This window comes from Rhinoraja longicauda, chromosome 1 (assembly GCF_053455715.1).
Source record: "Rhinoraja longicauda isolate Sanriku21f chromosome 1, sRhiLon1.1, whole genome shotgun sequence".
Taxonomy (NCBI): Eukaryota; Metazoa; Chordata; class Chondrichthyes; order Rajiformes; family Arhynchobatidae; genus Rhinoraja; species Rhinoraja longicauda.
In genome coordinates, this window is record NC_135953.1 from 76,494,062 (window position 1) to 76,511,003 (window position 16,942).

Here is a 16,942-nt window from a genome sequence, read left to right on the forward strand (position 1 = left end):
ATTGGGGGTAGGGTATTGACATGGATAGAGAATTGGTTGGCAGACAGGAAGCAAAGAGTAGGAATAAACGGGCCCCTTTCAGAATTGCAGGCAGTGGAGAGTGGAGTGCTGCAAGGCTCGGTCCTGGGGCCGCAACTATTTACAATATATATTAATGATTAGGATTATGGAATTAGAAGTAACACTAGCAAGTATGCGGATGACACAAAGCTGGGTGGCAGTGTGAACTGCGAAGAGGATGTTAGGAGGTTGCTGGGTAACTTGGACAGGTTGAGTGAGATGGCAGATGCAGTATAATGTAGATAAATGTGAGATTATCCACTTTTGTGGCAAAAATAAGGAGGCAGATTATTATCTCATTGAAGAAGGGTCTCGACCCGAAACGTCACCCATTCCTTCTCTCCCGAGATGCTGCCTGACCTGCTGAGTTACTCCAGCATTTTGTGAATAAATCGATTTGTACCAGCATCTGCAGTTATTTTCTTATATTATCTCATTGGTGTCAGATTAGGTAAAGGGGAAGTGCAACAAGACCTTGGTGTCCTTGTACACCAGTCACTGAAAGTAAGTGTTCAGGCACAGCAGGTAGTGAAGAAAGCTAATAGCATGTTGTCCTTCATAACGAGAGGATTTGAGTACAGGAGCAAAGAAGTCCTTCTGCAGTTGTATAGGGCCCTGGTGAGAGCACATCTGGAGTATTGTGTGCAGTTTTGGTCTCCTAATTTGAGGAAGGACCTCCTTGCTATGGAGGCAGTGCAGCATAGGTTCATGAGGTTAATCCCTGGGATGGAGGGACTGTCATATGAGGAAAGATTGGAAAGCCTAGGCTTGTATTCATTGGAGTTTAGAAAGATGAGAGGGGATCTTATGGAGACAAATTAAATTATAAAAGGACTAGACAAGCTAGATGCAGGAAAAATGGTCCCAATGTTGGGGGACACAGTCCATGAATAAAGGGGAGGCCATTTAAAACTGAGGTGAGAAAAAACTTTTTCACCCAGAGCGTTGTGAACTTGTGGAATTTAAAAGAGAGTTAGATATAGCTCTAGGAGGCTAGTGGAATCAAGGGATATGGGGAGAAGGCAGGCACAGGTTACTGATTGTAGATGATCAGCCATGATCACAATGAATGGCGGTGCTGGCTCGAAGGACCAAATGGCCTCCTGCACCTATTTTCTATGTGTAGCTAAAAGAAGAAATATAGGTGGAAGGAGAGGAACAAATCTGGGTGGGGGCACAGGAGAGAGTGAAGGGGAGGAGGGGATGGGGGAAGAAGGGAGAGGGTTTTGTAGTTACCTAAAATACACCATGAGTACGACCTACCTTAGATTATCTGCTGCCAAACTGTTCATATTTTGAGGCTACTGGGCATTAATACACTTCTCTTTTGCTTATTTCCTACATGTGCTCTTGAGGCCATCCAAATTTATGTTGCATTCACACCAGGTTCTGAATATTTTAAAAATATATAGATGCTGGAAATCAAATATTTTTTTCTAACTCAGATAGTGCAAGAAACACTCGGTATGTTACGTTGCATTCATGGGAAGGGAAGTAAACATTGGGTCTTCCACCTGAAATATTAACTGTCTCTATCTGAAAGTAAGGAAGCAGGTACAAGCAGGCAGTGAAGAAACCTAATGGCATGTTGGCCTTCATTGCGTGAGGATTTGAGTTTTGGAGCAAGGAGGTCCTATTGCAGTTGTACAGGGTCCAGGTGAGACCGCACTTGGAGTATTGCATGCAATTTTGGTCTCCTAATTTGAGGAAGTACATTATTGCTATTGAGGGAGTGCAGCATAGGCTCACCAGGTTAATTCCCGGGATGATGGGGCTGACATATGATGAAAGAATGGATCGACTTGGCTTCTTTCCACTGGAATTTAGAAGGATAAGAGGAGATCTTAACGAAACATATAAAATTCTTAAATGATTGGACAGGCAAGATGCAGGAAAATTGTTCCTGATGCTGGGGGAGTCCATAACCAGGGGTCACAGTTGAAGAATAAGGGGTAAGGCCATTTAGGACTGAGATGAGGAAAGAAAATTTCACCCAGAGAGTTGTGAATCTGTGCAATTCTCTGCTACAGAAGGCAGCGGGGGCCAATTCACTGGATGTTTTGAAGAGAGTTAGATTTAGCTCTTAGGACGTTAGGAATCAAGGGATATGGAGAAAAAGCAGGAACGGGGTACTGATTTTAGATGATCAGCCATGATCATATTGAATGGTGGTACTGGCTCGAAGGGCCGAATGGCCTATTCCTTCACCTATGTTTCTATGTGGACCTGCCACCCCAACCCCAGTTCTTATTTGTATGCTGCTTCTCAACAACACAATGTGAAAATCCATCTCGTCAACAACTCTCCCAATCCTATTCTTCCTGAATTATCTGATTGTGTCCATTTTAGATTGAGCCAATGACATTTGATGCAAAGTGTAGAGAGGAACTATGCTGGTTTAAACTGCAGACAGACACAAAAAGCTGGAGTATCTCAGCAGGACAGGCAGTGTCTCTGGAGAAAAGGTTAGAAATAAATTTGTTCATTGTTGGCTGTGGGATAGGTGAATCACTTAACCCACAGCCAACAATGGACCAGTGTGGGCTCCACATTTTCTTGATTATCGTTGCTTTTTGCATATCTTCCATCGTTTGGCCTAAGCACCGTCTATGTCTCTCATTCCTCTCTCCCCTCTCAGTCTGAAGAAGGTTCTCACCGACCCGCTGAGTTACTCCACCTTTTTGTGTCTGTCACACTTGATGCGATGTTGTGATTTGTCCAAGCCTCTGCTCTTCAATTCGCAACAACAACAAAAATCGACGCCGGGACTTGCATTAGTTTTGTTTTGGTTGGGGTCGGTATCCTGTAGCTTTCGAGGAAATATAACGCTGGAGGTCCAACCCCAGGGCGGCGCGTTGTTAAATGCACCGCCCTCGCAACCCTGCATTCATCCTAAAGGCGATTATAATAAATGCACCTCCCTTCTGCAAACGGTGCCTGCGGTAATGAAATGTGAGTGATCCATCTAGTGCAGGAGGCGGTCTTTGCAGGAGAGATCGAGAGGCGAGACCGTCAGCACAAACTGGTGAGAAGCGGGCGGGCAACATTGTAATTCCCCCCCCCCCCCCCGCACTGTGTGCTGTTGGATAAATACATTGGGCAGGTCTCGGACAGTGTATGTTTGCTGCTGCTGTTATGCGTGTGAAGTCTGCACATTTCTCTTCCGGGGTTATTAACCTCTGCCTGTCAACGCAGAGTGCAATAGTTTATTTGTATCAGGCTTCATTGTGCCAGGACCTATTTATATTTTGTAATGAAATGCATTGCTTTCGAAAGTAAAAGCGGTGTATTTCAGCCATCGAGTTGGATCCGTGCGTGAGTGAGTTGCTGGTGGCCCGCCGGGCTACACTACCTCTGTTGACTGAGGACTCACTCTCGGCCTACTAGGAGCTGCCGGGAGTGGAAGCGCTGTTCAGCAGAAGTGTTCCTGTTGCAGAAAATTATTACATTGTGCGTGTCCACTTGTGCACAAAGTTGCCGATGGTGCTTCTACAACATTGCAACAAAGCCAAGGTCCCCTCCTTCATTGAAATCCAGCATTTTCTACCTATTAAAATCACATTTGTGTAACTTCCCCCCCTCCCTCTTCCTCTGACTTAACAATTCACATCTCTTCAATACTTTTGACTCACACCTGATTTTTTTTCATCTATCACCCTCTATTGCCTGTCTTCACCCCCTTCGGGCCTGTCCTACTTAGATGATTTTTAGGCGACTAGGCTGTCGCCACATGGTTTGATAGTTGTGGTCCAGGAAGCACTATGAATAATAGTGCATTTTGTCAATGGCACATACTTAATTACAGTGCAAAAATGGTGGAGGGAGTGTGTAGAGGTCTATGGGAGCCTAACCAAGATACTTTAGATAGTTTCTCTGTCCCTCTCTTCCCCTCCTCCTTCCCAGATCTCCCTCTATCTTTCTGTCTCCACCTGTATCCTTCCTTTGTCCCGCCCCCTGACATCAGTCTGAAGAAGGGTCTCGACCCGAAACGTTACCCATTCCTTCTCTCCCGAGATGCTGCCTGACCTGCTGAGTTACTCCAGCATTTTGTGAATAAATACCTTCGATTTGTACCAGCATCTGCAGTTATTTTCTTATACTAACCAAGATAACGTTGTTCTAGGTGATTAGTCGCCTGTATGGTCGTGAGTAGTCTCCAAAGAGTCGTAGCTTTCTGGTCGCCGCTGGATTTTCAGAATGTTGAAAAAATTTCGGTGACAGTGGGTTTGACACCAATGAGCGTAGCTTGACGTATCCTGACATAGGTGCTGTCGTAGGTTGTTGCCAGGTGATGTAGGTTGTCGCCGGTGCTGACCGGTGAATTCCATTGGTGACTACCTACGTCAACCGGCGACAGGTACCGGCCTCAAGAGAAGTCATGTTGCGACAGGCATTGGGAAAACCCAAGTCCACAGAAGTCAAGCTACAAAAGCCAATCGCAATGCTGATGAATGAAGTCCATGTACGCCTATATCGGCGATAAACTACGACAATGTATGACTATACCGACGAGAAGGTACAACCATGCCGGCGACAGGCTACGACCTCGGCGACAACCTAAGGCAACCTACGACAGCTGGCTACCTACAACAGTTGACGCAACTAGCTACGCCAGGCTATGTCAGTGGCGCCTCCGTGGCGAACGCCCGTGGTCATGTGACTAGGGTGTAAAGGAAATTCTTAACATTTTGACGGGAAATTAATGTATGAAGTTATTGTATTTCAGAGTAGTTTCTCATGGCATCACTTTCAAATAGTCATGATGCAGAAAGATTGGAAACTGTACCATACACCCCCTTTTATAGGGAAACTGGGTGATTGCATTGTTTTGGCGGCATGAATGACGTGAATTGTCTTCAGGGTCGTAGCTTGTCGCGGGTGGACGTAGGTTGACTTCGGTTGTCGTAGGCTGTCGCCTGTGTGGTCTTAGGTTGTCATAGGTGCACGTCCTAGTCGCGACGATTGGGTCGCCGGTTGTCGGTAGCTTGCCGTAGCTTGACGTCGACTAGGTGGTAGGTTGTAGTTTGTCGTAGACATTGTCGTAGGGGAGTCCAGTCGCAGGTTTTTCGGCGACCTGCTACGAGTACTACAGTCGCTAGCAGTCGCCTAAAAAATGGCCTAAAATCAATCCTACAATCAGTGTGAGAAAGGTCCTGGCCCAAAACGACATCTATCCATGTTCTCTTGAGATGCTACCCTATCCCTAATGCTGAGCTGTTCCAGCACTTTGTATCTTTTTTGTAAAGCAGCATCTACAAATCCTTGTTTCTATGAATATTACATTAATTGATTGGCCCGGCAAATTTACAGTGTTATATGCATGGAAATGTTTTGTTTATAACTTCAGCCCATAAAACATTTCTATGCCGAAAAAGTAGTCAAACCCCCTCTATGATGGAAGTCATATTGTAAGAAACATTTGCTGTAACATCTAGATTAATATTTCTTTCCTTATTTTCATTACTTTTAATTGTTTAATAAAGCAGGATTCGTTTTTAATCAATAGGTTAAACCCATTGTCATAGTAAGTGAAGCAAAATTAAATGTAGGAGCATCAGGAGTTATATATTCTGATACCTGTAATAGGAGCTTTTTTTATAATGAGAGATCCTTTCCCAAAAATATGAACTCTTTTTCTCTCAACCAATATTTTTAAATTTTTTTAAATATCCAACAATTATACCTAATGGAGTAACAGCATTTTTCAGAGTTGGAGAGGGGGACAATAATTAACACATAAATATTTAGTCTGAGATAGATAAGATTTAACTTTCTTTCCAAGGTTTAGTTTGTAAACGAGTAGATAAACACATCAGAAAATGAAATTTCTCTTGCAAATCGTTTGGCTGAATGAAGCAAATCAGGCTGCAGCTTTTGCGTTTAAGTGAGCCTCGCTTGAAGTTACTGCACCATAAATGCATTAACAACTGTCATAGAACTGTAACAAGACCAACTACATTAACACCGTGACTGTAACATTAACAAGTACCTTGCATCTCCTCAGTCCCAGAATCTTCTCACCCCTTTCACAACATTCCTGCAGGATAATAGAATATTTGTTATTGCCTGAATTGATGCAGCATGAACAAGTTGAAGACCAGAGTTTGCATACTGATGCAGTTAGTTGAGCTGCTGCCGAACAGCGCCAGAAACCTGTGTTCGATCCTGGCCTTGGGCACTGTCTGTGTGGCAGTTTGCACATTCTCCCTGTGAGCTTGTGGGTTTTCTTGGGGTGCTCTGGTTTCCTCCCATATCCCAAAGACATGTGGGTTTGTAGGTTAATTGGCCTCTGTAAATTTCCCCTAGAGTTTAGGGGGTGGATGCATGTGGGATACAACATAGAACTAGTTGGAATGGGTGATTGATGGTTGGCATGGTCTCGTTTGGCCAAAAGGTTTCCATGCTGTATCTTTTGATCAACTAATCACCTCGAACAACGTTTTCTTGGTTAGGCTCCCATAGACCTCTACACACTCCCTCCACCATTTTTGCACTGTAATTAAGTATGTGCCATTGACAAAATGCACTATTATTCATAGTGCTTCCTGGACCACAACTATCAAACCTGTACCGTAAACAAGCCTTTAATGGAGACACAAGGAACTGCTGTTGCGGGTTTACAGAAAAAAAGACAAAGTACTGGAGTAACTCAGCAGTAACTCCATTTGTGGAGAACATAAATAGGTGACATTTCAGGTTGGGACCCTTCTTCAGACCACGAGTCGGAAACATCAACTATCCACATTTTCCAGAGATGCTGCCTGACCTGCTGAGTTAGTCCAACAGTTTATCTTTTTGCGTCTATTGTGGAATTTAGATGTGGTTGCTTTCACATGCCTCCAGCCTAACATTTTGGGGTTCACAATTAAAACACCTAATTTGGTTAATTATCGTAGGTGATAATTTTCAGAAAGGGACTGACATTTTCAAATGAATAAATAAAAGGAAAAAAAACATTGACTAATAAGTATGTCACTTCCCATTTAATAAACTGCAAGTCATGGCATCAATTTCAACACAGTGATTAGTTAGCTTTCATTTTGGGAATCCTCTCATGGAAATTTCAGGAAGGTCATCTGTCATTCGAAAGAACATTCTACCTGTTTGAGTTGATTATATTACTTTACTTTGATCATTGCCTTATTAACATGAATATTCAATGAAAATTAAACAAGCTTAAGAGAAAAGTAAAAATATGTACTGTGTATACCAAATGCATGGTGTATGTAAAATTCAATTTGGTTTTCATTATCCATGGGATTTCTGTATCATTGACAAGGCCAACATTTATTGCCTATCCATAATTGCCTCTTGAGAGTTTGCTACAAGTATAGAATGTCATATTTCAATGATTTTTTTTTCTCTTTCAAATGTTATTACTGGACAATGCCGTGTTGATTAAAAAATTTCATTTTGCCTCAACAGCTGGGATGAATACGGAAAATTTCTCTCTGTGTGAAAAGATAGTCTCCCCTTCGTACATTCGCCAAGGTTTACAGGCCCGTCGCACACATGAACACTTAATTCGGCTATTAATAGAAAAGGTAATGAAAATTATTTAAATTGATGATTTGCAAGTATAATTTATTTTGTAGGAAAACTTGTCACACTTTTTAACATATGCAAAAGAAAAAAAACAGCAAAACATCTCTTCTCAAAAAGCTTTCTCAGAACCTATCAAGTTCTCTTCTCTCCAACTTTAGCTTTCTCCCTGTATTAATTTCTCAGGTTTTAAATGACTAAAGAATTAGTTAATTTATTCACAATTGAAAGCTTATTTATGTGAACACTCACAAATTGTTTTGTTTGTGACAGTATAGAGACCAACTAATTTGCAATGTTTTGTTTGAATTTCATACTCTGAATCTGAAGAGACCATGCCAAGCTCTTTTGAAGAGTTAATTTGTGACCTCATTCTTTGGAATATTTTAGTATATTTAAATACCAGAATATTTAGTTGTTGTTTATATTTTATTTCAAACATGTAAAACAAAAAAAGATAAAAACAAAACAAAATAATAATAAAATTAAATGAACGATAAACCTATACACAACTCTATGAATAAATTCTCATAAACAACACAAATTAGATCTTGCGTTCGAAAAGGAGTAGGAAGTATACACTTATTTATTCCTACCCCTTCTCCGCTACTCATCGATTAATTCATAAACTTTATCTCATCTACCTATATATATATTTATATATATATATATATATATATATATATATATTAGACCAAGTGGACCCATTGGGCCCAAACCTCTCCTGCATTGGTGCAGTACCCTCTCCTTCTCCCCCTTCCCCATCTCCTCCTCCTCCTCCTCCTCTCCCCCTTCCTCCCCTTCCCCTCCCCCCCACTCCATCCCCCTCAAACCCCCTTATCCTCCCTCCCCCAACACAAACGTATACATATATATATATCCATACATATGCTACATACATACATACACATGTATGCACATGCGCAAACATACATACATTAAATCCAGGGAAGACTATTGCATTAAATTAAGAATCATGTCACATTTATTTTCATAACTATTCCTAACAGTACTAAAGGAAAGGCTGAGATGTTTAAAAAATCTTTTAAAGTATACTTACAGTGATCATTTCTGGTGGAAAAAGTAAACATGGTGATGAGAAGTTCAATCTAAACACTAGATCCGTAAACCACAGAGCCATACCAGTGTCAAGTTTGGATCATCCTCCTCATTGACAGCCAATTTACCAGCTCCTCTAAGTAGCATAAAGTCAGAACATATCAAACAGTGACAAGTGATTGGATTGAGATGCTTGGGAATTTGAATTGAATTGACAGGACTGAAAGAAGCTCAATCCATTGATAGTGTAAGTCAAGGGAAACCTTAAAATCAGGAAGATAATGAGATAGACTTCCAGTGTTCTTCCACAGAGAGGTTAATTCTGATTGAATCAAAAAGGATGGTGAATCTAAGATCAGGTTGCTATTTGTGTAGGATACAGGCCAGAAGGACTGATTTGCCAATTTCTGTTATTAAATGCAACCTTAGAATTTCAATGAAAACCATGAGTGTTTAGGCTTCTGTTTCTGATATTGGCCATATTTGCGGCCTGAATTTCATTGCAACTGGTTTCGGACCATTTTTATTTTCATTCTCTACTTTAGTAAAGGAAAATAAAAATAGAATAAATGAGAAGCTTGGGAGTTGCATTCCTTGAAGATATAAATCCAGATATTGTTGTGACAAATATGGCTGTATTAAGTGTTCCACAACTTATCAAAGCATTTTACAGCCCATGTGAGACATTAAAATCTACACAGCTTTTCACTGTGGCATAATTTCCTTAGGGTAAGTGTCCAGAAGATGAATGGGATGAGAATACTATTGAGCTTTTTTTACACGAGCTGGCTATTATGGATAGTAACAACTTCCTTGGTAATTGTGGAGTTGGAGAGAGGGAAGGTAGAGTGGCCTCAAGCCTGGTTGCTCGAAGACATTACAGGTAAGGTCATATTATGTTTTTTTTAATTAACTGAAAACATTTTCAAAAGGAAAAGTGTAGCATTGGCCTGAACATACAAATTCTGATTTAAAAAATAAAGAATGCAACGTTTAAGAAACATTTAAATAGGTACATGGATAGTGCAAGAAGGAACTGCAGATGCTGGTTTAAACTGAAGATAAACACAAAATGCTGGAGTAACTCAGCGGGACAGGCAGCATCTCTGGAGAGAAGGAAAGGGTGACATTTCAGGTCGAGATCCTTCTTTAGACTGGTTAGGGATAAGGGAAACGAGAGCTACAGACAGTGAAGTGGAGAGATAAAGAACAATGAATGAAATATATGCAAAAAAGTAACGATGATAAAGGAAACAGGCCATTATAAGCTGTTTGTAGGGTGAAAGTGAGAAGCTAGTTCGACTTGGGTGGGGGTGGGAAAAGAGAGAGGGAATGCCGGGGCTACCTGAATGAGAGAAATCAATATTTGTACCACTGGGCTGCAAGCTACCCAAGCGAAATATGAGATGCTGTACCTCCAATTTGCGTTTAGCCTCACTCTGACAATGGAGGAGACTGAGGACAGAAAGGTCTGTGTCGGAATGGGAAGGAGAATTAAAGTGTCCAGCAACCGGGAGATCACGTTGGTTCAGCGGGCTGAACAAAGGTGTTCTCCAATTTGCGTTTAGCCTCAGTCTGTCAATGGAGGAGACTGAGGATCGAAAGGTCTCCAATTTGCGTTTAGCCTCATCAACTTCACCACCAAGTGCTATTTTCACCACCAAGTGGACCTTTCTTCAAACTGACCTATCCACAGTGTTGCAGTGCTATTTTTTAGGTGCCAGAGTGGCCGCTGTTAAATTCCCCATTAGTTGAAATTGCCCGCTGTATATTTTGGGGTTTTTCTTTTACAGAGGTGCCGGAGTGGTGCTCCGGCAGCACTACACTCCTGCCCATCCATATTCTCCAGGGTTACAGCCTGATCTGCTGAATTTCTGAAGAATATTATTTTCTTTGACTATTCATTACATATTATTATCTCATTCAGCAATTATTGAATTCAGCAGATTAGGCCATTCAATGTGATCATGGCTGATCATTCTCAATCAGTACCCCTTTCCTGCCTTCTCCCCATACCCCCTGACTCCGCTATCCTTAAGAGCTCTATCCAGCTCTCTCTTGAATGCATTCAGAGAATTGGCCTCCACTGCCTTCTGAGGCAGAGAATTCCACAGATTCATAACTCTCTGACTGAAAAAGTTTTTCCTCATCTCAGTTCTAAATGGCCTACCCCTTATTCTTAAACTGTGGCCCCTTGTTCTGGACTCCCCCAATATTGGGAACATGTTTCCTGCCTCTAACGTGTCCAACCCCTTAATAATCCTATACGTTTCGATAATTCTGCTTTAGAATTGGTAAGTCACTTGCTGATTTTTTAAAGGAGTTGCTCTATGTAGGAGTTAATTGTCCACGAGCACCTTCATCCCTCTTTATCTGAACCTGATCAGTATACCTCGCTCCCAGCTTTCTCTAGCACCCCGCGCCCACGATCAGTCTGAAGACGGGTCCCAAACCGAAACGTTACAAATCCGTGTTCACCAGAGATGTTGCCTGACCCACTGAGAAGTGCCTGACTGGCACTTTGTGTCCTTTTGTGTAAACAACATCTGCAGTTCCTTGTTTCTACAGTATACCTGTTTATTCCTTTCTCTTTCATGTGCCTACCAACTATCCCCTTAGCTAAATTTGTGTTCTTTGGTTTAATGGTTTGGTTTCTTAATCCACAGATGGAGCCTGACCAGCTTAGTATATATGTCGTTTACCACTCTGATTTCGGAGTTTCAGCATTTGGAGATTTTTTTCCCCCGAAGAATTGAGAGAGTGTGAAGGCTTGTTACAAGTTTAATATAACTTGAAGGTAGACACAAAAAGCTGGAGTAACTCAGCGGGACGAGCAGCATCTCTGAAGAGAAGTTTTGGGTCAAAACCCTTCTTCAGACTTGCATGCTTTTCAAATCTGTCCCTCTGGAGATGAGCCCCAATGCCAGTTTTTCTTTCACTGTCCTTATTAAATTGTGTTGCCACCTTCAGTGATTTATAAATCAATTCTTCAAGGTCCTTTTGCTCTTCAATCTAGTGCAGACTCTTATTTCTCAGATATTGGGTTTCTTCCTATTTTTCTCACCATTATGTTGCATTAAAAATATTTTTTTAGGATTAGACTGATGATGGATTTGCTATTTATATTATTACTTTGTCAACTCTCAGAGAGCCAGGAAGAAGATATGACTTTTTGATATGCAATTTTTGTATATTTGCATTTAAAGTGAAATATGATGTATTAGTTTAAGACTTTCAAAAGCCATAATGAAATTTTAATGAAAGCCTAAGTTAAATCCAGGTTCCTGGGCTCCTTTCTGTAAAATAGAAAGGGGTGAGGATCTCAAGGTTAGGCATACAGAAAGATGTGTCAAATTGAAACTTACCCCCAAAAAGTGATGTTAGATATGAAAACCAAGGTAATCTTGATTAAAGTGGGTCACAAAATATGCAAAATACATGTGATTCAATCTTGGAAACAGATCAAAGGCTGAAAAGATACCAATAGTCAATAGACAGTTAACTTTGAGTTAAATTCATTGAATAATGAAATGCATTTTCCCATTGCAAACAATTGTTAAATGTATGTATTCATAATTTTTCTGCTCTACATGACCACATCTTTACAATATTAGCTTGTCTTTCTCTGCCTTTTAATTTAGGTTGATGCATGGGATTGGAAGGTCAGGTGATATTGCAGCTATTCAGCCTAAAGCAGCAGGATCCAGCCTCCTGAATAAAATAACAAACTCTCTTGTGTTGGACATTCTTCGAATTGCAGGTTTGATAACATTTGTGTTATCTTACAGACTTTGTCTTACTGAGAAAAAATGAGCTGTGACAGTTTTAATATTGTTATATCATTTGTAGTTAAACATGCACAAGTCTAAAAACAAAAACAATTTTTGTTCATTACACAATTTAAGTGTAAAATGATTATCTAGCTCTAGTTTGTCTGAAGTTTAGAAGGTGATTTTTATTTTGGATTATGATGTACATTATTTAAGCCTGGGCCATAAAATTGCAGTAACACTGATAAATAGTACAAGATGGCTGTCATGAAGAGAGTGTCTTCCAGTTGTGTAAGTAACTGAATATCTCATTGGCACAGCCGAGTAAATTTCTTACCAATAGAATTGCAGCCACTTTCCCACCAGTATGTCGTACTGTTTCATTTCTCTGACTCGCTGCCCGAGAAGGGCCCTGGTAAGATCACATCTGGAGTATTGTGTACAGTTTTGGTCTCCTAATTTGAGGAAGGACATCCTTGCTATTGAGGCAGTGCAGCATAAGTTCACGATATTGATCCCTGGGATGGCGGGGCTGTCATATGAGGAAAGATTGAAAAGACTAGGCTTGAAATACCACATGAAATACCACAAATACCTGGGCTTACCACATGAAATACATGGACGATCGATTAAGAAAATAGTGGACTTCATGAAATTCTAAGCTTGCTATTTCCCTTGGTAGTTTGATACTTTTAATCAAAATTGAGTTATGTAGCACACAAAACAAAATTGGTATGTGAACCACTTGCTGGTTACTTTAAATTTTCATTGCACTGGCGGCATCGGGTTGTCATACTGCACAGAAATAAACCCTTTGGCCCACAGGGTCCATGCCAGCCATCAAGCACACATCTAAACTAATCCTGTTTACCAGCATTTGATCTGTAGCCCACTGTTTAACTGTTTCAAGCGCTCATTCAGATGATTCTTAAATGTTGTTGGGGTATCTGTCTCCACCACCACTTCAGGCTGTGCATTCCAAATTCCAACTAATTCTAGAGTTTGAAACAGTAATTAATGTGGAATTTGTATCTTTGGGAAAGAAGGCTGAAGCGTAAAGAGGATCCAAAACTGCAGGAAGAGGGAAATATGACAGCAAAGCTAAAATAAATATACATAGTTGCTAATTATTCGGCATTAACAGTTGGATTTTTCACATCACACATCATGGTGTTCTTGAGTGTATGTACCTGTGATGTTTTTTTATAATGTTTCAGACTTATCAAGATGCTTATTGTTAATTATTTGCTGGTTTCTGCAAAAATTTACCCTGTTATAGATCTGTTGGTCTAAACAAAAATATTCTGTCCCATTGAACTATTTTAAAGCATTCTGCAAAAACTGTCTTCCTTTCACTAAATGGCTAGAAAATGAGTTTAAACAACTATTAAACAACTGATAAACATTAAACAACTATTGTCCACATTTTCAAACACACAGATTATTTACCAGCTAAAATTGATATTAATAGTAATGCAAAATATTCAGGTCATCAAATTGGACAGGTGTTCAGTATTAGAAAAATCAAGCATTTTTATCATTTAATGATTCATTATCTAAATGTATGCTACTGATTGATCTTTGGCTGCCACCTATACAAATCAGGAGCAAAATCACAAAGTAACTCAAGTGGATCAGGCAGCATCTGTGGAGCAAATGGATAGGCGATGTTTCAGGTCAGGACCCTTCATCAGACCGGAGATTGTAACCATGCTATTTTATGTAGTATACATCTGTTAACTTCTCTAATTAATGAATACATCTGATTCTCTATAACACCCAATGGCAGCATGTACAGTGGAATAGTTGTGCTTTTGTCTTGAAGTTTCAGGTGCCCTGGTTCCATCATGAACCGGGGTGCTATTTGTGTTGTGTTTATACACTCTTGCCCTGACCCTGTGGGTGTCCGCTGGGTGTTCCAGCTCCCCCCCCCCCCCCCCCCCCCCACCTCCCAATATGTGCAGGTAGGTTCATTGGCTGCTGCAAATAATCTGTAAGGTGGGCAGTAAAATAATCACTTTTCCAAAAGAAAGTTAATTAATCGGCATGTGAAGGAGAATAAGTGAGAGGGCTACTGGAAAGAAAGATGTGTAATGCGACTGATGGGATTGCTGTACCGGGAGCTGCATGGATCTGACAAGGTGAATCCTTTTGCATTGTGGTAAGAATGATCTTTGTTACCTCAAGTCTTATCTATTCCAATGTTCTAAATGCCAGACACCTTCATGTTTTATTTTCTCATCTGTCTGCATTCCATATTGATGGATCCTGACAAAGATAATCACACTCTTCAAATCCCTTCAAAGTGTAATGGTCCAACATGCAACCATACATACATTTCTCCATTCCTATCCTCTGTCAATCCACCATTCCGTCCATCCTACATTGCTAGACTTGCCTTCAGTTATCTCTACTATAAGCCCTGGCTTCCTCTTTCAACATCTTTGCTGCTGTCCTAATTTATTCTCCACCTTCATGACATTTCTACCACAGTCTCCTCACCTTTATTTGGCTAGTTTTTTGTTTGATTAAACACTGGTGAGGCAACATGTTAAATTAAAATTATATATATTTTCTAATACCTAATTTTTCAGTTACTCATCCATTTACAGTGAAAATTAAGCTCACTACGCCCCAGAAATGCACATCATCCACAATCACAGGACAAAGTTCTCTATTAATCATTTCTGATGGCCTTGGTAAATGATATCAGCACTAAATTCAGATTGTGCTGAGTTGTGATAGTTTTTGCTGTCAGTGTATATGCACTGGGAATTTGTTTTGTCCAGTTTTATTTTTGTATTTAAAGGGCATCCTTTTCATGTACTGTACAAAAGAGATGTATCCTAACTGTATGTGCTGATATGTCTCCTGGCCCTGAAGGGAGAATTTCATTTATATCTGCTCAATATTTATTCTTCAGGTTTTCAAATGTCAATGGGCATGAAAATGAACACGTTTTATTCCTTTGTATCGTAAATTTTGTGGAAAGAAAAAAGTATGGTTATATCCCGATTCAAGGCATTTAGGAGCGGAATAGTCTAGTCGGAAGTATACTGTGCCTTCAACATATAATTTGTATATCACATGATTAAAGCTTTAACCATCAATAGTATTCTCCAGGAGGGTTGAGATACAGCCTTGCCTCCTGCGACTGTTTATTGCATAACAACCTTCTGAGCTCTGTGTTGCTACCTGCAACAAGCACTGCAAAACAAATAAAACAAAATTATTAAACATATTATTAAAGTAAATTGGTTTCTGACTTAGAGAGTACGTGAAGCACATTCATTTGTGTATAAACTGTTCCGGTTGCAATGATCACTATGTCATCTTTCATGTCGCAAAAACCTTTTTGTTCAAATTCCTCACAGCATATCAAGTCTGTGTCTGTTGCTCATGCTTATTTTGGTCAGGGAATATATGTCAAATCTGCCTATTGTTTTCATTTTGATAGCAATACAATTTGAGCATTCAAAAAGAGATTTAAAAAAAATAAATAATTGGTGGAATAGTAGTCCACCACTGTTGATCTGTTCAGACACCTAGTCTCCATTACATTTGAATGTCACTTTCCATGGCTATTGTTTCCTGTATAATTACAGGAAGGAATTTCAGAGCAACTGCCCCGTGGAAGTTTGTGCCACGAGAATATTGCTCAAAGGGCTTTTGCAGTATGAAGGAAGATAGAGTGATCATTGCAACTAGAACTATGTTAATGCGCTTCACTTACTGTATAAGACAGAAATCAATTCACTTTAATAATATTTTGTTTTCGGGACTAGGGAATGTTAGAGACCACATTTGTTACAAGCAAATGTTGGGCATTTTATTTCAACTGCAGCAGCCCTGGTATTCTCCCACGATAGTTAATTCTTTTATGTTAAGAGAGTGCAGGAGTATTTTCCCCTGTAATCGTAGGAGATGTAACCCCTGAATCTACACGTCCTCCCTCACCTTCATCCAGGGTCGCTGTTATCCCTTCCAGGAGATAAAGGGGTTTACATGTAACTCCGCTAATCTCAACTCCTGCATTTGGTGCTCCCAATGTGGCGTCCTTTACATAGGCGAGACCAAATGCAGATTAGGTGATCATTAAGATGAACACTTGTTCTTGGTCTGCTGGATCTCCATGTTGAAAGCCATTTTAACTCCCTTTCCTACTGCCACACCAACCTTTCTGTCATGGGCCTCAATGATTGCCAGATTGTTGCCGCATACAAACTGGAGGAACATCAAGTCATATTTAGCCTGGATAGCTAACAACCCAATGGCATGAACATTGAATTCTCCAATTTTAGGTAACATGCCTCCCCCCACCCCCCATCCATCCCAGAGGACATAGGTTCAAGGTGAAGGTGAAGGGGAAAAGATTAAATAAGAATCTGAGGGGTAACTTTTTCCCCACAAAGGGTGGTGGGTGTATGGAACAAGCTGCCAGATGAGGTAGTTGAGGCTGGGACTATCCCAACGTTTAAGAAACAGTTTAGGTAAATGGATAGGACAGGTTT

At 40.4% G+C, this 16,942-nt stretch overlaps 1 protein-coding gene across 1 annotated transcript in view; it reads left to right on the plus strand.

The window, feature by feature from the left end:
- The first annotated feature begins 2,824 nt into the window (after positions 1-2,824).
- The window catches only part of sepsecs (Sep (O-phosphoserine) tRNA:Sec (selenocysteine) tRNA synthase), a 65,686-nt gene continuing 51,568 nt past the window's right edge, over positions 2,825-16,942 (plus strand). The window contains exons 1-4 of the mRNA XM_078400523.1: positions 2,825-3,012; positions 7,486-7,604; positions 9,390-9,544; positions 12,303-12,421. Of these exons, the coding sequence (XP_078256649.1) occupies positions 3,006-3,012; positions 7,486-7,604; positions 9,390-9,544; positions 12,303-12,421 (400 nt within the window). The 5' untranslated portion in view covers positions 2,825-3,005. The remainder of the gene's footprint in view (positions 3,013-7,485; positions 7,605-9,389; positions 9,545-12,302; positions 12,422-16,942) is intronic.